This window comes from Equus quagga, chromosome 14 (genome assembly GCF_021613505.1).
Source record: "Equus quagga isolate Etosha38 chromosome 14, UCLA_HA_Equagga_1.0, whole genome shotgun sequence".
NCBI classification, from domain to species: domain Eukaryota; kingdom Metazoa; phylum Chordata; class Mammalia; order Perissodactyla; family Equidae; genus Equus; species Equus quagga.
Window position 1 is genome coordinate 68,469,797 of NC_060280.1, and position 23,945 is coordinate 68,493,741.

General features: G+C 39.0%; 1 protein-coding gene across 1 annotated transcript in view; it reads left to right on the top strand.

Annotated features, from left to right (window-relative positions):
* Nucleotides 1–15,232: 15,232 nt before the first annotated feature.
* Nucleotides 15,233–23,945, top strand: part of TECTA (tectorin alpha) — a 154,499-nt gene continuing 145,786 nt past the window's right edge. The window contains exons 1-2 of the mRNA XM_046685526.1: nt 15,233–15,352; nt 16,617–16,702. Coding sequence (XP_046541482.1) covers nt 16,697–16,702 — 6 coding nt within the window. The 5' untranslated portion in view covers nt 15,233–15,352; nt 16,617–16,696. The remainder of the gene's footprint in view (nt 15,353–16,616; nt 16,703–23,945) is intronic.

Genomic DNA, 23,945 nt, shown 5'->3' on the forward strand with positions numbered 1-23,945 from the left:
TCATAATGGAAGGAAACAAAACCAATAGCAGAAGGAAAACTGAAAAATTTTCATATACATTTAAATTAAACAAGACAATAGGTCAAGGAAGAAATCACAAGGGAAATTGAAAACATGTTGAAATAAATGAAAATGAAAATACAACATACCAAAAAATATGAGATGTAGAGAAAGTAGTACTAAGAGGGAAATTTATAGTTGTAAATGCTTACATTAAAAAAAAAAAAAAAGATCTCAAATCAACAACCTAACTTTACACCTTAAAGAACTAGATAAAGAAGAGTAGACTAAATCCAAATCTATCAGAAGGAAGGAAATAATAAAGATTAGAGCAAAGATAGATAAAATAGAGTGGAGAAAAACAATAGAGAAAATCAATGAAACCAAGAGTTGGTTTTTCAAAAAGATTCACAAAATTGACAAAAATTTAGCTAATTTGACATAAAAAATGAGTGAAGCCTCAAATAACTAAAATCAGAAATAAAAGTGGGGACATTTCTACTGATTTTACAGAAATAAAAAGAACAATGAAAGAATACTACAAACAATCATATGCCAACACATTGGATAACCTAGATGAAATGGACAAATTCATAGAAAGATACAGCCAACCCAGACTAAACCTTGAACAAATGGAAAATCTGAATAGGCCTACTACTAGCAAGAGACCGAATCAGTAATCAAAAACCTTCCAACAGGGAATGCTCCACTGAGGCAGCTCAGCCACCACTTGGGGGCCCCCACCAAGCCCAGCAGCCCAGGCAGGCCACCAGTGAGTGCAAAGTGGGCTCACGTGAGAGAAAGAAAGCACTGCTCCCCTTCCTTCCTACCTGGTGCACCAGCTCAACCAGTTAGCCAAGGCAGCAGATCTGCACTAGAGCACCTATGCCTACATGTGTGACATGCCAAGCAGCAGCATCCAGCAGGCAAATACAGAAAGCTGTATTGTCACAACTTCCAGTGGATGGGCACAACTTGCAGTGGATGCAGCAGGTTCAGAAAATTCAGCTCCAGTCCCCCTCAGTGGTGGCAGGTGGAATCTGTAACCAGATAACTACCACTATGCACCAGCAAAGGTCCACATCATCAAACACCGTGAAGAAATACATTGACACTCCAGATCAGAAGGAAAATGACAAGTCTCCAGAAGCCAATCCTGAAGGCACAGAAATTTATAATCTAAATGACAGAGAATTCAAAATAGTTATCAAAGAATCTCAAGGAGTTACAGGAAAACTCAGAAAGACAGTTCAATGAACTCAGGAGTAAAATTAATGAGCAGAAGGAATTCTTCACAAAAGAGATTGGAATTCTAAAAAAACCAAACAAAAATGCCAGAGATGAAGAACACAATGAATTAGATTTAAAAAATATCTAGAAACCTTAAAAAACAGAGCTGACATTATGGAGGACAAAATTAGTAATTTAGGCAACAAAAATATAGGAAGGCTTCAAGTGGAGGAGGAGAGAGAACTAAGACCAAAAACAAATGAAGACATTCTCCAAGAAATATCTGACTCAATTAGGAAATGCAACATAAGGATTATAGGTATTCCAGAGGGAGAAAGGAGCAGAGAGCTTGTTCAAAGAAATCGTAGCTGAGAAATTCCCAAACCTTGGGAAGGAACTGGAATTACAAGTAAATGAAGCCAATACAGCTCCTAATTACATCAATGGAAAAAGACCTTCCCTAATGCATATATTACTAAAACTGGCAAGACTCAATGACTAAGAAAAAATAGTAAGGGCAGCACACAGAAGAAAATAACCTAAAAGGGAACCCCTATCAGGTTTTCAGCAGATTTCTTGGCAGAAACCTTACAAGCTAGGAGAGAGTGGAATGATATATTCAAAATACTGAAAGACAAAAACTTTCAGCCAAGAATGCTCTATCCATTGAAACCATCCATTAGATATGATGGAGAAAGAAAAACTTTCCCAGATAAACAAAAACTGAAGGAGATCATTGCCACAAGACCCCCCAGCTACAAGAAATGATCAAGAAAGCCCTCATACCTGAAACAAAAAGGAAAGGGTTTACAAAGCCTTGAGCAAGGAGATAAATAGACAGACAAAATCAGAAAATTGCAGCTCTCTATTAGAACAGGTTAATTATAACACTAAACATAAGGGAAGGAAAGAATCAAAAATAACTGTAAACATTTTAATCACAAACTCACAAGACAAACTGGAAATAATTGTGTCAACAATAACTTAGATGGGGAAGAGGAAAGGGATGGAACATGTTTAGGCTAACGGAGATAAGAGGCTATCAGAAAATGGAGTATCTCATCTACAAGATCTTTTATACAAACCTCAAAGTAATCACTAAATAAAAAATCAGGACAGAGACACAAATGATAAATGAAGAGAAAACTATCACAGAAAATCACCAAACTGAAATGGCAGTTAGAGATACATGGGAAGAGAAACAAGGGAAATATAGAACAACTGGAAAACAAGAGATAAAACGGCAGTGTTAAGCCCTCATATATCAAGAATCACTCTAAATGTAAATGGGTTGAATCTCCAATCAAAAGACACAGAGCAGTCAGATGGATTAAAAATCAAGATCCAACAATATGCTGCCTCCAGGAAACACATCTCAGCTCTAAAGACAAACATAGGCTCAGAGTGAAGGAATGGAAGATAATACTCCAAGCAAACAGCAAACAAAAGAAAGCAGGCATTGCCATACTTATATCGCAAAATGCAAACTTCAAGATAAAAAAGGCAATAAGAGGCAAAGAGGGGCAGTATATAATGATAAAAGGGACATTACACCAAGAGGACATAACACTTATGAATATATATGCACCTAACACAAGAACACCAAAGTACATAAAACAACTATTAACAGACCTAAGGGGAGAAATTAATAGCAACACAATAATAGTAGGGGACTTCAACACCCCACTTACATCAATGGATAGATCATCCAGACAGAAAGTCAACAAGGAAATAGTGGAATTAAACTAAATACTAGACCAGATGGACTTAATAGATATATACAGAATACTCTACCCAAAAACACAGGATACACATTCTTCTCAAGTGCACATGGAACATTCTCAAAGATAGACAATATGTTGGGAAAAAAAGGCAAGCCTCAATAAATTTAAGAACATTGAAACCATATCAAGCAGCTTTTCTGATCATAACGCTATGAAACTAGAAACCAACAACAAGAAAAAAGCTGGTAAATTCATAAATACGTGGGGACTAAACAACATAAAACTGAACAACCAATGGATCAAAGAAGAAATAAAAAAAATGTCGAGACAAATGAAAATGAGAATATATCATATCAACTCTTATAGGATGCAGCAGCAAAAGTGGTTCTAAGAGGAAAATTCATAGCAGTACAGGCCCACCTCAACAAACAAGAAAAATCTCAACTAAGTAATCTTAAACTACACCTAATAGAACTAGAAAAAGAAGAAGAACAAACAAAGCCCAAAGTCAGCACAAGGAGGGAAATAATGAAAATTACAGTATAAATAAATGAAATGGAAATCAAAAACAAAACAAAACAAAAATACAAACAATAGAGGGGCTGGACTGGTGGTGTAGCAGTTAAGTTTGCACCCTCTGCTTTGGCAACCTGGGGTTCAGTGCTTCAGATCCTGGGTGCAAACCTATGCACCACTTATCAAGCCATGCTGTGGCAGGCATCCCACATATAAAATAGAGGAAGATGGGCACAGATGTTAGCTCATGGCCAACCTTTCTCAGCAAAAAGAGGAGGATTGGTGGTAGATGTTAGATCAAGCTAATCTTCCTTAAAAGAAAACAAACCCACAATAGAAAGGATTGATGAAATTAAGAGCTGGTTCTTTGAGAAGATAAAAAATTGACAGACCCTTAGCCAGACTCACTAAGAGAAAAAGAGACAAGTCTAAAAATAAATAAAATTAGAAATGAAAGAGGAGAAACTACAACAGATACCACAGGAATACAAAGGATTATGAGAGAATACTATGTAAAACTATATGCCAACAAATTGGACAACTTAGAAGAAATGGAAAAATTCTTAGACTCATCCAAACTCCCAAAACTGAATGAAGATATAGAGAATATGAATAGACCAATCACAAGTAAAGAGACTGAAACAGTAATTGAAAAATTTCCCAAAAACCAAAAGTCCAGGACCAGATGGCTTCTCTGGAGAATTCTATCAAATATTCAAAGATTTAATACCTATCCTTCTCAAACTATTCCAAAAAATTGAAGAAGAGGGAATGCTTCCTAACTCATTCTATGAGTCCAACATAACCCTGGCCCCAAAACCAGACAAGGACAATACAAAGAAGGGAAATTACAGGCCAATATTGCTGATAAACATAGATGCAAAAATCCTCAACAAAATATTGGTAAACCAAATACAGCAATAGGGGCCGGCCCCGTGGCTGAGTGGTTAAGTTCATGCACTCCACTTCAGCGGACCAGCATTTCACTGGTTTGGATCCTGGGCACAGACATGGCACCACTCAGCAGGCCATGCTGAGGTAGCATCCCACATACCACAACTAGAAGGACCCACAACTAAAACTATACAACTATGTACCAGGGGGCTTTGGGGAGAAAAAGGAAAAATTTTTGAAAAAATCAAATATAGCAATACATGAAAAGGATCATACACCATGATCAAGAGGGATTTATACCAGGGATGAAGGGATGGTTCAATATCTGCAAGTCAATCAGCATGATATACCACATTAACAAAATGAGGAATAAAAATCACATGGTCATCTCAATAGACAAAGAGAAAGCATTTGACGAGATCCAACATCCATTTATGATAAAAACTCTCAATAAAATAGATGTAGAAGGTATAAAATAAATAAAATAGGTGTAGAATGGAGGTACCTCAACACAATAAAGGCCATATATGACAAACCCACAGCCAACATCATACTCAATGGTGAAAAACTGAAAGCTGTCTCTCTGAAAATAAGAACAAGACAAGTGTGCCCACTCTCTCCATTCCTATTCAACATAGTACTAGAGGTTTGGGCCAGAGTGATTAGGCAAGAAAAAGAAATAAAAGATATCCAAATTGGTAAGGGAGAAGTGAAACTCTCACTGTTTGCAGATGACATGATTCTATATATAGAAAATCCTAAAAAATCCATTAGAAAACTTTTAGAAATAATCAACAACTACACCAATGTTTCAAGGTACAAAATTAACCCACATAAATCAGTTGCATTTCTATACTCTAACAACGAACTAGCAGAAAGAAGACTCAAGAATACAATCCCATTTACAATTGCAACAAAAAGAATAAAATATCTAGGAATAAATTTAACCAAGGAGGTGAAAGACCTATATACTGAAAATTATAAGACATTATTGAAAGAAATCAAAGACGACACAAAAAAATGGAAAGATAATCTATGCAAATGGATTGGAAGAATAAACATAGTAAAAACGTCCATATTACTGAAAGCAATCTACAGATTCAATGTAATCCCAATCAGAATCCCAATGACATTCTTCACAGAAATAGAAAAAAGAATCCTAAACTTTATATGGAACAACGAAAGACCCTGAATAGCAAAAGCAATCCTGAGAACAAAGAACAAAGCTGGAGGCATCACAATCTCTGACGTCAAAATATACTACAAAGCTATAGTAATCAAAACAGCATGGTACTGGTACAAAAACAGACACACAGGTCAATGGAATAGAATTGAAAGCCCAGAAATAAAACCACACATTAGTTGACAGCTAATCTTTGACAAAGGAGCCAAGAACATACAATGGAGAAAGGAAAATCTCTTCAATAAATTGTGTTTGGAAAACTGGACAGCCACATGCAAAAGAATGAAAGTAGACCATTATCTTACACTGTACACAAAAATTAACTCAAAATTAAGGTAAGATCTGAAACCATAAAACTCTTAGAAGAAAATATACGCAGTACACTCTTTGACATCAGTCTTAGCAGCATCTTTTTGAATACCATGTCTGTTCAGGCATGGGAAACAAAAGAAAAAATAAACAAACGGCACTTCATCAGACTAAAGAGCTTCTGCAAGGCAAAGGAAACCAGGAACAAAATGAAAAGACAACCCACCACCTAGGTGAAAATATTTGCAAATCATTTATCTGACAAGGGGTTAATCTCCAAAATATACAAAGAACTCATATAACTCAATGATAAAAAACAACCTGATCAAAAAATGAGCAGACAATATGAACAGATATTTCTCCACAGAAGATACATAGATGGCTAATAGGCACATGAAAAGATGTCCCACATCACTAATCACTAGGAAAATGCAAATCAAAACTTAATGAGCTATCACCTTGCATCTGTTACAATGGCTACATTACCAAGACAAAAAATAAATGTTGGAGAGGATGTGCAGAAAAGGAAACCCTCATGCACTGCTGGTGGTGCAGCCACTATGGAAAACAGTATGGAGATTTCTCAAAAAATTAAAAATAGAAATACCATATGATCCAGCTATCCCACTACTGAATACTTATCAAAAAAACTTGAAATCAACAATTCAAAGAGACTTATGCACCCCTATGTTCATTGCAGCATTATTCACAATGGCCAAGAAGTGGAAGCAACCCAAGTGCCCATCAACTGATGAATAGATAAAGATGTGGTATATTTACACAATGGAATATTACTCAGCCATAAAAAAGACAAAACTATCCCATTTGCAACAACATGGATGGACCTTGAGGGTATTAAGTTAAGCAAAAAAAGCCAGACAAAGAAAGAAAAACACCACATAATTTCACTCATATGTCGAGATAAATACACGGACAAGGAGGACAGATTACTGGTTATCAGAGGAGAAGAGGGCTGGGGCGGTGCACAAAAAGGGTTAAGGGGCACATATGTATGGTGACAGATAAAAATTAGATATTGGTGGTGAGCACAATGCAGTCTTTGTGGAAACTGATTAATAATAATGTACACCTAAAATTTCACAATGTTATAAACCATTATGACCTCAATAAAATAATTTTTTTAAAAAACAGAGAAAAAACCTTCCAACAAAGAAAAGTCCAGACAAAATCATCTTTAAGGTTATAAGCATTACTGAGGATAACTGGAATACTTCATAAGGAGAGAAAGTTCAACTTATCCAAAAGAGAATACTATTTTCAATTGATATGTATCTTGTATCATAGTATCAAAATACATAAATAAAAAATTTTCAGAACCACAAGGAAAAACCAAATGATCCATAGTCATAGTCAGAAATTTTAACATACCTCTCTCAGTAACTAATACAACATGCAATTAATCTGCTTGTAACAATTGTTACAAAATCAATTTACAGCAAAAAGTCAATAAGAATATAGGAAGTTTGAACAACACAATTAACAAATTTGATCTAATTACTTATAGAACATTGAACTCAACACTGTAGCATACACATTCTTTTCAAGCACTCACAAAAAATTAATCCCCAAATCATCATATGCTGAGCCATAAGGCAAAGCTTGATAATTTCCAAAGCTTGATAATTTCCAAAAGAGTATATGGAGTATACTCTCTGAGCAAAGTTTAAACTTAACAGAAGCTGGTCCATGTAAGGCTGGTTCAACGTTAAAAAGTTAATTAAGATAATCCATCAAATCAATAGGCCAAAAAAATTAGGAAATATTTAAAACTGAATGGTAATGAAAATGCTACATATCAAAACTATGGCATACAACTAAAGCTGTACTTAGAGGCAGATATGAAGTTCTAAATACATATTTTAGAAAAGAAGAAAGTGAGAGAAAGAACACTAAATTAAATCCAATAAGAACAGAAGGAAGGAAATAATAAGGATAAAAGTAGAAAATAATAAAACAGGAAAAAATGTAACAGAGATTCAACAAAACTGATAATTGATTCTTTCAGAAGACCAACAAAACTGGTGAGACTAATCAAGGAAAAAGACATAGCATAAGTGACCAGTATCCAAAATAAAAATGAGATGTCACTGCAGATCCTGAAACTCTGACAAAGACAGGATATTATGATCAACTTTATACTAACACATTTGAACACTTATATGGAGTGAGCAAATTCCCAGAAAAATACAACTTACTAAAACTGACACAAGAGGAAATAGGAAAATTTCAATAGCATTATAATTATGAAATAAATTGAGTCTGTAATTTAAAACTTTCCGTACGGAAAACTCTAGGTCAAATGGCTTCATTGGAGAACTCAAACGATCATCTAAAGAATTAATAATGCCAAATTGATATCGACTCTGATATCAGTTTCCCCACATTGAACCCAGCATATATGGGGTTAAAAACAAAACACTCATTCCCTGCTTACTCTCTGGCTTTCTGGCTCCAGAATCCACCATCCTCCATGGAGACAGACACCGTCAAGGACAAGCAACTGGACTATCTCCTCCCGCAAAGAGATACAGGCTGGTGGGAAAGCTGCTGACCAGCAAGGTCATGGGCTCCCTCCTCTCCGCAAGTAGTCTCAAGGCCAAAGACAGGCTGGTGGGAAAGCTCCGACCAGCAAGGGCATATGCTCCCCCTCCCCTACCTAAAACCCCAAATAAAAGCCCTTCCTTTTAGCTTTTCGGGGAGTTTGGGATTTGAGCGTTAGCTGCCCTCTCTCCTTGCTCAGTGCTGTGCAAAAATAAAATTCCTGCTTTCTTCCACCACACCTGGTGTCAGAGATTAGTTTGCTGCGCAACGGGTGAGCGAACTCACTTCAGGTTTGGTAACAAAATTACACAAAATTTTGCAGACAGAACACTTTTCAACTAATTTTATGAGACCAAAAATAAAAAGACCAACTCACTAGAAAAAAGGGCACAGACTCTTCAAGAAAGGGAATGTCAACTGGCCAATAAACACAGGAAAAGTTGCTCAACCTCCTTATCATTAAAGGAATGCAAATTAAACCAAAATAAGATACTACTATAGAACCGTCAGAATGGTTAAAATTGAAAAGACTCAAAGTAACAAGGCCGGCCCGGTGGCGCAGTGGTTAAGTTGACACATTTCGCTTCTCTGAGGCCCGGGGTTCGCCGGTTCGGATCCCAGGTGCGGACATGGCACCGCTTGGCACGCCATGCTGTGGTAGACGTCCCACATAGAAAGTAGAGGAAGATGAGCACGGATGTTAGCTCAGGGCCAGGCTTCCCCAGCGAAAAAGAGGACTGGCAGTAGTTAGCTCAGGGCTAATCTTCCTCAAAAAAAGAAAAGAAAGGAAAAGACTCTCAGTACCAAGCATTGATGAAGACATGGAACAACTGTGATTCTCATGCACTGCTGTCAGGAATGTAAATTGGCACAACCACTTTGGAAAACTGGTAGTATTATCTAAAGCCACACTGTCCAATATAGTAATTAATAGCCACATTTGCTTATTGAGCACTCAAAATGTGGCTAGTCCAAATTGCTATAAATGTCAAATACGCATTGAATTTTGAAGATTTAATATGTAAAATAGCCAATTAAAAATGTGCATATTCGGTCCGGCCTGGTGGTGCAGCGGTTAAGTTTGCGTGTTCTGCTTCAGCGGCCCATGGTTCACGGGTTCAGATCCTGGGTGTGGACTCACGCACCGCTTGTCAAGCCTTGCTGCGGCATGCATCCCACACATCAAGTAGAAGAAGATGGGCACGGATGTTAGCTCAGGGCCAGTCTTCTTCAGCAAAAAGTGGAGGATTCGTGGCAGATGTTAGCTCAGGACTAATTTTCCTCAAAAGAAAATGTGCATATTGATGGCATGTTGAAATGACAATACTTTGTATATACTGGGTTAGTAAAATGCGCGATTAATATTAATGTCACTTTTTAAAAACTTTTTTAATGTGGCTACTAGAAAATCTTAAATTATATATGCGACTTGTACTATATTTCTGTTGCTGATGTAAAGCTATGATCCACCAATTTTATTCCTTGAGCATATTCCCAACAGAAATGTGTATATATGTACACTAAAAGTTAAGCACAAGAATGTCCATAACAGCTTTATGCATGATAGCTGAAAACTGGAAACAACCTGAATGTCCTTCAACAGTGGAATGATAAATAAATGGGGGTGTGATTATAATATAAAATATTATTTAGCATCAAAAATGAATAAACTACAGCTCTATGCAACATCATGATGACTCCTACGGTGTTAAGTGAAAGAAGCCATCTCATTTGATTCCATTTACATACAGTTTAAAAGCAAGGGAAAATAAGCTACAATAACAAGGCAGAAGAGTAGTTAACTTTGGGGAGAATGGCGGATGTAGGGCCTGAAGGGGAGGGTTTAGGAATCTGGCAAATGTTCTGTGACTTGGTACGGTGGTAGTTACATGGGGTTTTGCTTTGTAATAATTCACTGAACTGTACATTTATGTATATGATATATATCCAGTTTTCTGTATGTATGTTATTCTTCACAATGAAAAAAACTAAGAAGGGTTAGTGAGACTTCCAGCAATTTTGCAAACGATTTTAATAAATGTAAGGCCTCCTTAAAAATTAAGCATCTATGACTGATCTGTTTATGTAAATTGTGGAAAACCAAATTGGGTTGTTTTTTCAAGACTGTATTCTGCCCAGTAAGGAAATCCAGATACTTTCTAAATAGTTCTAGGTATGACTCTCCAGTTTAAAATAAAAATATCTCTGCCCTTTGCTTGGTCACTAAGCTTGGCATGACAGTCCACTTCATAACAGATGTGTCAATAATGTTGATAAAAATAAAATATTGAATCTCAGAATTGCAGAATTTAAAGCAACAAGGCAGTCTAAAATTGTTTTGAGTTATGATTTCTTTGTGAATCCAATGGAATCTATGACATTTCCTCTTGAAAATGTGTATATACGTATACATGCAATATTTTACACATAATTTCAGTTGGTTCACCACGGTAATTTATCCAATTCAGGTTATTCGCTAGATAAAGCTCTAAGGTAGAACGAGATCAAGTGACATGGCTGGTTAGCGGAAAAACCAGGACCAGTACTGCACGCTTAATTGCCAAACCAGTCATTATTCTTTCAAGCGAAGCAGATGTTTTTCTCTGCTCCTTAGTTCCCATCTCAGTACTGGGGTTGTGAATTCTCATACAATTCTGTCCTTATCCTTCTGCCTACTTGGGTGAAGTCTTCAGGTAAGAAGATGACTCCCTTATCCTCTTCTTAAAGTAATATACCTTTAATTTTCCTATATCACTGTTATTTAAGCATATACATTATTTTTCCAGCTACATTGTAGGGACTATGCCTTATGAATCTTTGCTTTCTTCAAACCACCAAGCTAAGTGCAAGGAATACATCCCTTATAAAAGAAACATCTGTTGAATTAAAAGGACGTGCAAATATATGACTGAAACTTCGAGAGAACTATGTCCCATCATTACAGGGTTATCATGAACTCAGATTCTGGTATCAGACTGACCAAAATATGAATTCAGCCTCTGCCATTTACTAGCTGTATGTTGCTGGGTGTGTTACTTAACCTGAGTCTCACTTGGTAAATCTGATGGTACCAAATGTAGTTCATAAGATCATTGTGAGGATTAAAGGAAATAATCTCTGTGAAATATCTTGAGCAGTGTCTGGCACGTAGATTGCAGCTAGCTATGGTTGTTGTGATAGCATACTCAACCCTGAATTAAAGACTCAGTGGAGGAAAACAGACTTAGAATCTTAGAATCAGGCTGGTCAACCAGTCTAACTGATTCAGGAATGATTTATATGTTGCTCTAAGAGATTCTGCCTTTGCTTAATCTATCCCAGTGACGGGGAACTCATTAGAACTAACTGAAGCAGTTTCAATTTTTCCAAAGTTCTACCATGTTATTAGGTCGAACCATATAAAATTGCTGTTTGTAAGTAAAGACAATTGAATCATCAACAATTTCTAATAAAATGACCAGAAATTTGCCTTTCTATTACTTCCTCTCACTTTAGTTCAATGTCCACTCCCTCCTTTTTATTTTTTATTTATTTATCTTATTTAATATTTTTTGAGGAAAATTAGCCCTGAGCTAACATCTGCTGCCAATCCTTTCTTTGCTGAGGAAGACTGGCCCTGAGCTAACACCCATGACCATCTTCCTCTACTTTATATGTGGGACACCTGTCACAGCACAGCATGGCTTGCCAAGTGGTGTGTAGGTCCGTACCTGGGATCCAAACCGGTGAACCCTGGGCTGCCAAAGAAGAACATGCAAACTTAGCCACTGTGCTAGCAGGCTGGCCCCACCTCCTTTTTCTATATGACTCTTTTGGAGACAATGGAGACTCAACGATGAAAAGATACACCTAGCTCTTGCCTCCATTGAGGCTTACATGCTCATTAAGGAGACAACAAGAAAATAAGCAATTGTGCATAGTTTTCAGTTCAAGGACCTGGAAGAAAAATGTTTCCAGCAAAGGCCTTAATAGAGTGAATTCCCATAGAACATATCCTAGATGAGGAATTGAGAGTATAGAGCAGCACAGCCCAACAGAACTTTCTGTGATGATGAAAATATTCTGTATTGGCACTGTCCCATAGGATAGCTACGAGTCACACATGGCTACTGAGCACCTGAAATGTGGCTAGTGTCATGCAACTCAGGAAATGCAATTTTAATTTAACTTAATTTAAAAAATTAAAATTAAGTTAAATTTAAATAGCCACATGTGGCTAGTGGCTACCAGGTTGAACAGAGCAGGTATAGAGCAAGAGGAGACAGGCAAGAGATGAGTCTGGAGAGATCAGCAGGGCCCAGCTCATGAAAAGCCTGGAGGAACATCTTAATACCTGTGACTTTGTTACCCCCTGAGGGCGGTCATCTGCCCGCCTCAAGACATGCCAATAGTCAAGAGGCAAGGTGGTAGGAGAGAAAGGGTTTTTTATTACAGCTTGCTAGCAAGAGGGAAGATGGCCGACAAATGTCTGAAAGAACCATCTTACAGAACAAAGAGTACAGGCCAGCTATATACAGTGCTGGTCTCTGGGTGGGGGAGGCATCTGGTCTCTGAGTGGGGCCTCCATCTGATCTCCAGGTAGGGGCAGACATCTGGTCTTAGTTCCTGATAGTCTTTCGTTGTACTGGATATGCATCAGAGACTGCAACAATGCCCTGTGCCCTGATCTTCTTTCAGTTGTCATTTATGACGGCTATCAGCATAAACATTCCTAGAGAACTCAAAAGAACAAAGTTATCATCTTATCGCAGCTGGGAGGGGCCAGAAAATCTACAGAGTATGTCTGGGCTAGTTAATCAGAGGTCATTCAAAGTGACAATAAGGTTTCTTTTCTACAATATGGCTTCCCTCATGTCAACCTTGTGTTGAGCTGGTATCAGCTTTACCCTGAGAGTCTCGGGGAGTCTCGGAAGGATTTTAGGCTCCAGGGAATAACATGATCAGATAGATAATTTTTATAAAGATAATTCTGGTTGTCTTACGGAGATAGACACAAAACGGGGAGAGAGATTGATCTTAAGAGTTTGCTCTATAGGGGGAGACATAGGAACAAAAGAAAAATGCCTCAAGGATATCTCAAAGGAACAAAGAAGCACGTAACTAATTACACCCAGTTACAGACAATACTCATATATGTATTTATATACATTATACACTATTTAACTGTAATAACCCAAATTTCTTGCCTTTTTTTCCTAGTTGTTCATAGGACATCTAGCTTCCTAAGTGTTTCTGGATGTCCCCAGGTGTACCTGAGCTCACAAGTATGTCTATCAACAAAGTGTCCTTGCAGCATCCACCTTGTTCTCCCTCCTTTGTGTATATTTCACTCTGCTCTTCTCACAGTCTGGCCACTGAGGATACTTCTGACAGTGGTCATGCCAATGATCCTGATGCTCTCAAAGCCATTAACCCTAAAGTGCCAGAAAGGTCCTCTTTTCTCTGCAGAAGGGAGACGAAAGCCCCCACCTCTGCAACGGAAGCCACAGTGCTTGGCTCACCATCCTCTTGGTCCTCAGAGCAATTTCTTTACCCAGCTCTTTCAGGCTCCTTCTCGTCTAACTGCTCTATACCCTACCTAGGGGATAAAACAAAACGAGAGAAGGAAGTCTCCAAGAACTGATGGTGATAAGCTGCTACTGGGTCTCCCCCTAAAGAATTTTGTCTTCCTCCCTTTAGGAACCAATACATACACATGCATGCTCAGTACAATCTTTCACCCGCTCCCTGATACACACCGCATGAAAGCACACACACCTTATGCATGTAGACCTCTTCAACTCCTAGCACTTTGGCTAAACATGTCCATATAAGGCTGAATTCTCTTCAGGATCAGCCAGCACTGTCCCTATTCCATATACATTCCTGCAAAAGAAATGGACAAAGAAGCACTTAACCAACCATAGCTCAACAGTCAGATATAATGTGTGTGGAGCTGGGGCAATAGCTCCAGCAATGTAAGTCCAGCAATAGCTGGAGCAAATGTGAAGTGCATGCATTTGACTTGGGTGCCAGACTGACCTGGATTCAAATCTCAGCCTGGTCACTTTTACTAACTGGGCACTCTTGGGCAGATCACTTCACCTCTCTGAACCTCAGTTTTCAGTTCTACAAAATCCCTACTTTTAGAAGGTTGTAAAAATTAGAAACAGCTTATGTACAGCGCCTGGTACCGAATGGAAGCTGGTATTATTCCATGCGTGTCAAGCACTGAAAACTCAGGATGCTGCAGGCTTGCAAAGGGGACACAGAATAAAGGTCAGAGTGCTACCAAATCCTGATGCAAAAGCATCTTAGGATCAAATTAGATCACAGCCTGGAGCTCACCTAGTGAGGACACTTAAGTCAGAGACATAAGTGAGTTGATCAAGGCCACACAGCAAATTAGTGTCGGAGACAGGATAAAATTCCAGGTAAGTCTGGAAATGTTCAGCTCAATGCTCCTTTCTGTAAGGCAGCAGCCTCTCAGCTGTCCAGGCTCTGCTCTGATCTGCCCCTATTTCATTCTGATGTGACAATTTGGACTCCTCCTTTGCACCTGGGAGTGTCCTTTCAAATGACAGGCAAGAGAAAGAGCAGATGAGGTGTGTTTCTAGTGATAACCAGGCCAGCACACGCATCCCTGTCGCCATGGCAACCTGGGCTTGGTTGGGGAGGACCCGCTCCTCCTGCGCGCCCCCCCCCATCCACGCAGCGGACGTAACACGTGCGGCAGGGTCACGTGTTGTTGTTGGGCCGCAAAAGCTGCTTCCGGGTCAATGCAGGACAGCGGGCTCCAGCGGCCGGAGTGGGGGCCGAGGTGAAGCGGAGCCGGGCCGGGGCGGCCGGGACCAGGCCCGAGGCTGAGCGGCGGCCACGGCGGTGGCCGGGAGGGGGGAGGCGAGGCGCAGCCCGAGGAGCCGCCGCAGCAGCTCCCCGCCTCCCGGGCTGAGGGGTGAGTGGAGCCCGGCCTGCCGGCTCCGCCGGCTTCTCGAGGCCCGAGGCGCTCCGCCCCGGAGCCGAGGCGCGGAGGGCAGCTCCTGCTGGGGTGCCGTGTGAGGAGACGTCGGGAAGAACTCGGAGCGGGACGGGGCCCACCTGGGCCACGGGGAGGGAGGCGACACCTGCCGGGGGCTGGCGGGAGGCTGGGCCTGACCCGGGCTGGCGGAGCGGGGAGGGCCCTGGGCTGCGAGGGGGAGTTTGGCCCCGGGTTGGAGCAGGGCATGGGGGGAGCCGGTTCCTGGGAGAATCCAGGCTTCTCCCTGTGCCCCAGGGGCGGGGGGATGGGAGGACGTCCCTGGCTGATGGGAACCGGAGATGAGTCCGGGGCTGCTGGGGAAACAGGCAACTTGTCTGACCCACTGAACCAAAAAAAAAAAAAAAAAAAAAAAAGAAAATAGAGGACGTGTCCCTAGGGAGGGGAAAGGAGTGTTCGCAGGTTCCTGGGACACTAGGCCTGCTCCTTCCAGGGGCTGATCAGAGGAGATGGTATTTTAATAAGGGCTTTAGGGAGAATCGTTTTGCCCCCAAGTTGGAAGACCCTGAGAATGAGGGGATTGGGATAAACTGGGGCCTGGGAAGAGGGTACCCTGTCCTGGGATGTGTGAGGAGTCGGGAATGTACGGGTCTGTGTTGAGAATGGGGAGTACGGAGTTCTAGGTCCTCTCCTAGGAAGACTGCTGGGAATTGCTGACGTGAGTGATTGGGACACAGTGATTCTAGCAGTTGTAGTTAAGGAAAGTTGGTTGGAAGAGTTGAACTGCTTACAGTAGTGGAGGAAGGAGGAGCTCTACTCTCAAGGTTGCTAAGCTACAGGAGCTTGTCGGCACTGCCTAGGGCTGTTGTTTGGGGAAGTTAGCAATCCTTTCAGGTCCGAGTACAGCCTTTGCTAAGGCATCTCCTAGTTCTTTTTACGGGCCCTGGAGCTCTTCACTTGGTGTCCAGAGTCCATCTTGAGGAGAGATTATGTGTAGGTGATGAGGACTAATGAAAACGTTCTAGGGTAGGAGCTTTCAAATTTTTTTTTCCCATCATGCCCCGTAGCAAAAAGTACATTTTACATCATGATCTAGTACAAAGGTACCGATGAACAAAACGTTTCACAAAGCAGTGTTTACTCTTATTATATGTGATGCATTCTGATAATTTCTATTATACTCCACTCTCTTTCATTAAAAACTTCTGACCGAAACCCACTAAATTGATTTATGGGTCACAAGGTGAAGTTTGAAAAACACCATCTCCAAGGCACGTTTCTTTGGCTTCAGTGTGTCCTCATGTTTGCTTCTGGAAAGCAAGGATGATGGTAAGGAGATGGAGGGTCGGGGGGAAGGAAGAGGACGCCAACCAGGTGCAATTGACTGCTTCATTTGTTTACATAGTTATAACATGTAGCATATTTGACTGGTGTTTTGTACCGTAATCCTAATGCCTGATCATTTAATGAAATTTTTGAAATAAGTATGTGCTTTAATTCTCTCTATCCTTTGCTCTGTCTGAAATATGAGAGGCCTAGTTCCATTTAGTTGATTTACCCCTACAACATAGCTAAGGTAATTTTAATGTTAGTCTTGTAAATATACAGTGATTTGCTTTTATGCTATTTAAAAAAAAGTCAATCTGAAACCTAACTCTTCTTATTCCAGTAATTAACACATGGTAACATTTTTCTGCATGATTATAGGTATAGGTTCATGGCTTTAGTATATATTTTAAACTTAGTCATAAACTTGAGCAAGACTTTGAGTTAGTTAACATCTTAATTCTCCCCACAAAAATGATGTTTTCATCTATTTATAAAATAAGTGAGGTCCTTATATGAATAGTATTATAATGAACATTAATGAGTATTGGTAAACAAAGTGAGAGGGCTTCATGTGTTGCTGTGTTTAAAGTCCTTTTAAAATTTGTCACATAGCCTATTGTTCCAGGATGTTGAGTGTCAAATGATGTTGCAGATTTCAGTAGGTAAATTTATACGGTATGTATTTAAGACCCGTTCACTAGTGTTATTTTTTGTGGAGAATGCCTTCATGTTATTTGGAACATGGAATTCAAATGCACAACCATCAAGAAAGAATTGCCCAAGTTAAACTTCATCTGTGAGGCCACATTCTTGATTAGATGCCTTATAAAAACATCCTTATCATCTTCAAACTGTGTATTATAAAATATCTTTCTTACATTTAACTATCTGTTGACTATATCTTGGTTACTGATGAGAGGGGCTATGTTGGCATGTATCAGCCATCCTTGAAAAATTATCTTTTAATGAGGTAAATATTTGTTTTAAAATATTTAGCTTTAATGAATGTTTACATGTTTTCTCTTTGTGGTAGCTGTTTGGAACATTAAGGAAGATTCTCATTAATTTCATTTTTCTGGGAATCATGTGTACCTGTCAATAAACAGTCGTGGAGAATTTACCCTGAGTGATTGTGTGTGCTTTTTTATAGTTTTCGTTTCTTCTCTTGAATCTCAGACTCTTTAAGTATGTCCACCTATAGCAGGCTCTTTTCCCCTTCTAATTTTTGCTTCCAAACTGCTGTGGGTTTGGAAATTAGATGCTTACATTTGTTGGAATTTTGTGTAAAATGAGATCGTGTAGCTCTGAATAATGTTTTTTCACATATATATAATATATATTATGCTATATATTATATATATCATATATGTAATACTTTTTTTTTTAGTGTATGAGCTATGTGACATGTATTTTGGCTACTCAGAGGCCTATTTACTGACCTTTTATTCGTGGGTTGTGTTTAAAATAAGTGAACTGTTTATATATTTTGGGCCTAGTTAGCTATATAAGAAAAAGTTCTAAAAAGTAAGGTGAAACTGATAGTGATACAATTTGGATTTAGGAGGTGCAGAAATCATTTAGCTGTGATTGTTGCCTTTGCCCTACGTGCAATTAGTTATTGGGTTACCATTCCGCCCTTTTTCATCTTTTCCACTACCCTGTTCTGACTTCCTTTCTTTGAGATTAGAATGCTAACAGCCTAACTATTCCCATTGCCTGTTATTCTCATTCTACTGGATCTTGCATAGCTTTATCGGAGTATTCTTCCAAAGAGTGTTGCTATAATTTATCATTTCCCTCCTCAAAAACCATTAGCAGCTTCCAGGGCCAGCGCTGAATAAAGCCCATACTGTTGAGGTGGACATTGGCATTGTACAGCCTCTACTTTTTTTTGGACATTGTTTTTCCATTCCTAAATGCAAATCCTCTGTTCCTGCCAAGCTATTTACTCATTGTACCTTCCTTTGTATATAACATTATTCTTGAAAGTCTGGGAAATGTGTTCTCTTTCTTTGTGAAATCCTACTCATCTTCATTTCATTACAGATGAGCCCTCTTCCTGAGGTCTTTCTTGCCTGTATTGTCTACATCACTTGTCCTGTATTGTTTTATATTATTTGTGTACCTTGTTTTTTACCCCTTTTAGATTGTAAACTCATAGAGGACAGGAGGCTCAAGTGTCCCCCAATCTCTAGGATCGAACACCTAACACAGGCTTTATCAGAGTATAGTTTAGAAACCAAGTGAATCAGAATTTGACTGAATTTATGGTTAAAATGTCAGGTTTTGAAAATTCCACCCTAGACTTACTGAATCAGAATCTAGGAATCTGCTTAGGTAATTCTTCCGTTCAGTAAAATTTGAGACTCACTGACCTAGCATGAGGCTTTAAATTATAGTAGGTACACATAAGTTTTGAGCAAATGATATAAATGAACTGAGCAGTGTCAGTTCAGCAAATTGGTTTAACTTTAGGGCTTTGGAGTCAGGCAGCCTAGATTTGAATCCTGTCTCTCTCACTCACTAGAGCTGTCTGACCGTAACCTCTCTTTGCTTTAGTTTTCCCATCTGTAAAATGGGGTTAATAATAGGACTCCTCATAAGGATGTTGTGAGAATTGAATGAGATAACACATGTAAAACAACACTGTGTAAGGTACATGGTAAACGGTAGATTTTGTCTGCTGTTATCATAGCAATGATTGGCATAACTGGTCATCGAAGTAATGAAAAGCGCTAAGAGTAGGATCCATGTCAATCATTGTTAATAAGCAAATTGCTCGTGGTTTCAAGAATTCAGGCTTAAGATTTATTTTCCATTTTAGACTAACGGATAGTGGACCTATATGGTGTTTAAAGTCATGAAGGTGTTTTGCCTTCTTTAGAAGGATGGTAACAAATTAGCAAGTTAAGCTTTTTCCCCTTCATCGCCCCCTTGCCTGAAGAATGAAGTGCAAACTTTCAAACCGAGGACCTTAGAGCTTACCATCTGGTCCTGCCAGCCCATCTTCTTCCAGCCCTCCTCCCACACATCCACACCAGCCACACTTTCCCTTACTTGCGCCTTGACATGTGCTTTTCCCCTTATTTCTCATCTGGGGAATTCGTGTGGCTCTTTTAAGACTCAGTTTTATGTGTGGCCGACCTTAGTGAGGACAGACCCACTCCCTCGGTGTCCTGAAAGTGCTTTGTCCATACTTAGGTATTACCTTTGTGTACGTTTGTCTTCTTTTTGGAGGGGAAAGGATTTAGTCCTTGTGTACGTTCTCGGTACATTCTATTTAATTAGTTCACCTCTGTTAGAGGCAGAGGGTGTTTGGTTGGTATTTGACTCAAATAAGCTCTCCCATTTGTCTGGACTTTTCTACTCTCAGCTTTCATAATAATGTCTACAATTTATTGGTCATGTACTATAAGCAAGGCAAAACTAGATGCTTTAAAAGCTTTATTTCATTTAATCTTCACAATGATTCTGAGATAGCTATTAATAGCTCCATTTTACGAACGAGAAAGCCAGCCCAGAGAGGTTAGTAACTTGTTCAAATTTCAGTGCAGATTTGTGATTGCACTCAGGCCAAACTGAATTCCATGCTCTCAATCACAGTGCTCTTCTAAAAACAGGAGATTTAAACAGATGACACTTCCAAAACTCAGGACTCCGTGGCTGTGTGAAACTCTCACTAATAATTCATTAATCGTCCTTAGAAATGTGATCTATTATTAGTACTGTTGGGAAAGGATTATTTAAACTAAAATTCTTCTTAGACTAATGCTTTTCCAGTGATTTTTCAAAATTTCACTTCCCATTCTGTCATACTCCTCATTGATGTACTTGATTTTTATTTCACTGATAGAAGATATCACTTCCTGTTTATTCAAAGTAAAATTCACTTTTTCATTCATCCACCAAATATTTGTTGCCATGTGGCAGACACTGCTCCATGTAACACTGAACTGGACTCACAAATCCCTGCTTTTGTGGGACTTCGGTTCTGGTGGAGAGAGACCTCAAACAGGCACGAACGAACAGATCATGCTAAGTGCTGTCAAGAATGAAAGCGGGTGAAGTGATAAGTGGGTGACGGTGGCAGCCGTGCAATTTTTGATGGGGCGATCAGAGGCAGCCTCACTGAGAAGGTAACATTTGTATTTAAATTTATTTAAGGTTTAAATGCTGAGATGAAGCCAGCTAAACCAAGAGCGAGGAAAAGGGCCTTCCTGTGAATGCCTTAAGAGGGGCAATCAGCTCGGCAGGTTTCAGAAGTGGAAAGCCATGCTAGCTGAAGCCTGGTGGGCTAGGAAAAGGGTGAGAGGAGGCAACGTTAGGGAGGTAAGCAGAGAACAAAGTCAATGAAGCCCTGAAGACTGATGAAGAGATTGGATTTTATTCCAAGTGTGAAGGGAAGCCATTGGAGAGCTTGAAGGACGTGATTTGACTTAAATTTTGGAAAGATTGCTTGGCTACATTGTGGAGAAGGAATTGTAGTCATGAGACACCGGGGAGGAAATCATTGCAGCAGTCCTAGTAAGAGGTTGATGGAGGCTTGAACCAGGGTACGGTAATGGAGATGGAAAGAACTGGGCAGAGTTGGGGTGTTTTAAAGGCACTGTTGGTTGGTCTTGCTGATTGATTACATGGGCATGTGAGAGGAAGAGAGAAATCAAATATGACTGGAGGTGGGGACTGGTGGAGGAGGAGCAGGTTTGAGGAGGGAATGAAGAGTTCTGTTTTTGCCTGTGTGCCTCTCCCTGATTGTACTCCCACTCTCCAAGGATGCCACAATCCTCTTTATTATTCTCTGACTTTCCTATACAGTTTTTACCACATATGTATGTGACCCTAAACAATGACTCATTTTCTATGTTTTTAAATTTTGTGTAAATGGAATTGTACTGTATATATTCTTATAATTAGTTATTTTATCCATTCAACATTATTTTTAAGTGTTATTCATGTTGCTGAGGAAGCAAGCAGTCATAGCGAATTTGTCAATTGTTAATTTCCATTGCTGTGTACCATTTTATTTTATGAATATAATGCAGTTTTATCCAATTGCCTGTTCTTGGATATAAGGGCCTTTTTTCACCAGGATTTTTGTAACTTCAGACAGTACTGTTGTGGACATTCTTTTGCTTGTCTCCTGGTGCACGTGTACAAGTTCCTAGAGAGTTTACACTGAGAAGTAGAAGTGCTGTATCACGGAGTATGTGCATATTCAACTTCACTAGACAGTGATAGATTGTTTGCCGAGGTGTTTGTACTCCCACCAGCAATAGAAGAGTTCTCACTCTCCCATATTTTCTCCAACACTTAGGATTGTGAGTTTTTAAGTCTTGCTAATTTTTACAAATGATATTTTATCAAGACTTTAATTTTTGTTTCTGAGTATTGAACATCTTTTACATATATTTGTCATATGAATTTTATCTTCTGATAAATGCTTGTTCATGTCTTTTGTCCATTTTTCTATTTGGATTGTTCACCATTTTCTTACTGTCTTTAGGTGTTCTCCAAATTGGTTACATGTGTTGCAATTATCGTATTCCAATTTCTGGCTTGTCCTTTTACATGTTTAATGTCTTTTGATGATCAAAAGTTTTTCATTTTACTGGTCAACTTTTCCTTCATGAGTTTTGTTTATTTATTTTTTTTTTTTTAAAGATTTTATTTTTTCCTTTTTCTCCCCAAACCCCCCCGGTACATAGTTGTGTATTCTTCGTTGTGGGTTCTTCTAGTTGTGGCATGTGGGACGCTGCCTCAGCGTGGTCTGATGAGCAGTGCCATGTCCGCGCCCAGGATTCGAACCAATGAAACACTGGGCCGCCTGCAGTGGAGCGCGCGAACTTAACCACTCGGCCACGGGGCCAGCCCCAAGTTTTGTTTATGTTTTGATTATGAAATATTTCCCTAAATCAAGATCTTAGAGCTTTTCTCCTATTAGAAAAAATAACTATTTTCTCTCAAAGGAGTAAAGTTTGCCTTTTAATTTTATCTGGAGTTGAGTTTTTCTATGTCGTGAAATGAGGATTCGCTTTCATTTTTCTCAAATTGATATTCACTTGTCCTGGGACCAGTTATTAAATAGTTTAACCTTTTCATACTGATCTCTCTGCCACTTCCTGTCATATTTACATGGGCCTGTTTCTGGGCTCTCTTTTCTGTTATATTGGTTATTCTTTTTCCTTCAGAATTGTCTTCTTTAACAAAATATAGTCGATTCTTGTTAGTCATGGTACTTATGTAAAGTTGCCATAAAAACTGAATGAGTGAATATGGAACCATTGCTCCTATGGAAAATACAGGCTTAGGTTCCTGCCAGCCTCTGGTCACGACATTTCCATCAACTGATCAGTACATAACCTTGTTTTATATGTGTTTCTTATTAATTATTCACTATATATTGTTGATTCGTTAACTTTGAATTCATAGTGAATAGCACTATATAAGCCTTATCTAACTGTATTTTCTCCCTAAGGTACATCACAGTCTTCTTGTGCTTAGGAACATTAGACAGCACTTCAGCACTACACCTGGGGGCCATTTCAATACTGAAATCACAACAAAATACAAAAATATGAAAACCATGGCCCAAAATAGATCAGGAAAAGGACACTTATTTACAGTATGAGCTGAAACAAGAAGGCAGAGTGCTGCCTTGTTCTGTCCCAGCTAGAAATGTGCATGTCGGGCAACTCAAATTTTTTGTTGCTCTTTGAGTATCTGCAAATGACTGTGAAAGTGCTGCAGTTATTGATTTTGGGGTTACAAATAAGTTTTAGTGAGTAGGCAAATCTGCAAATAAATTCTCTAGTGATTAGTCTTGACTGTACTAGGTACTCTTAAAAGAGAGCCAATTTTTCAGGAAACCATTAACTTGAGCATTTTTCCTACCCTCTCATGCTTACACATATCTTTATAACATTTTATTTTAAAAGAATAATTTAATGCAATGAATCTCTCAGATACTAAGTTCTAATTGACAGATAACATTCTCTCAATAAAGAGACTTCTTTTTTGAGAATATTTTTATTATATTTATAATCATGGTATTATTATTTAGTTCATAGTTAAATGAGCAAAGAATTTCAGGAAGAATTGCAACACTTAAAATGTTGAAAACAAGTCTAAATTATTAAACCCTGATTGTGACTCTATACAAGGATCATATTTTCTCATAGGCACTATTAATAAGGCATAAGTTTTGTAAAGGCAAGTACCCTCTGGAGATTGTAATTTAAATATT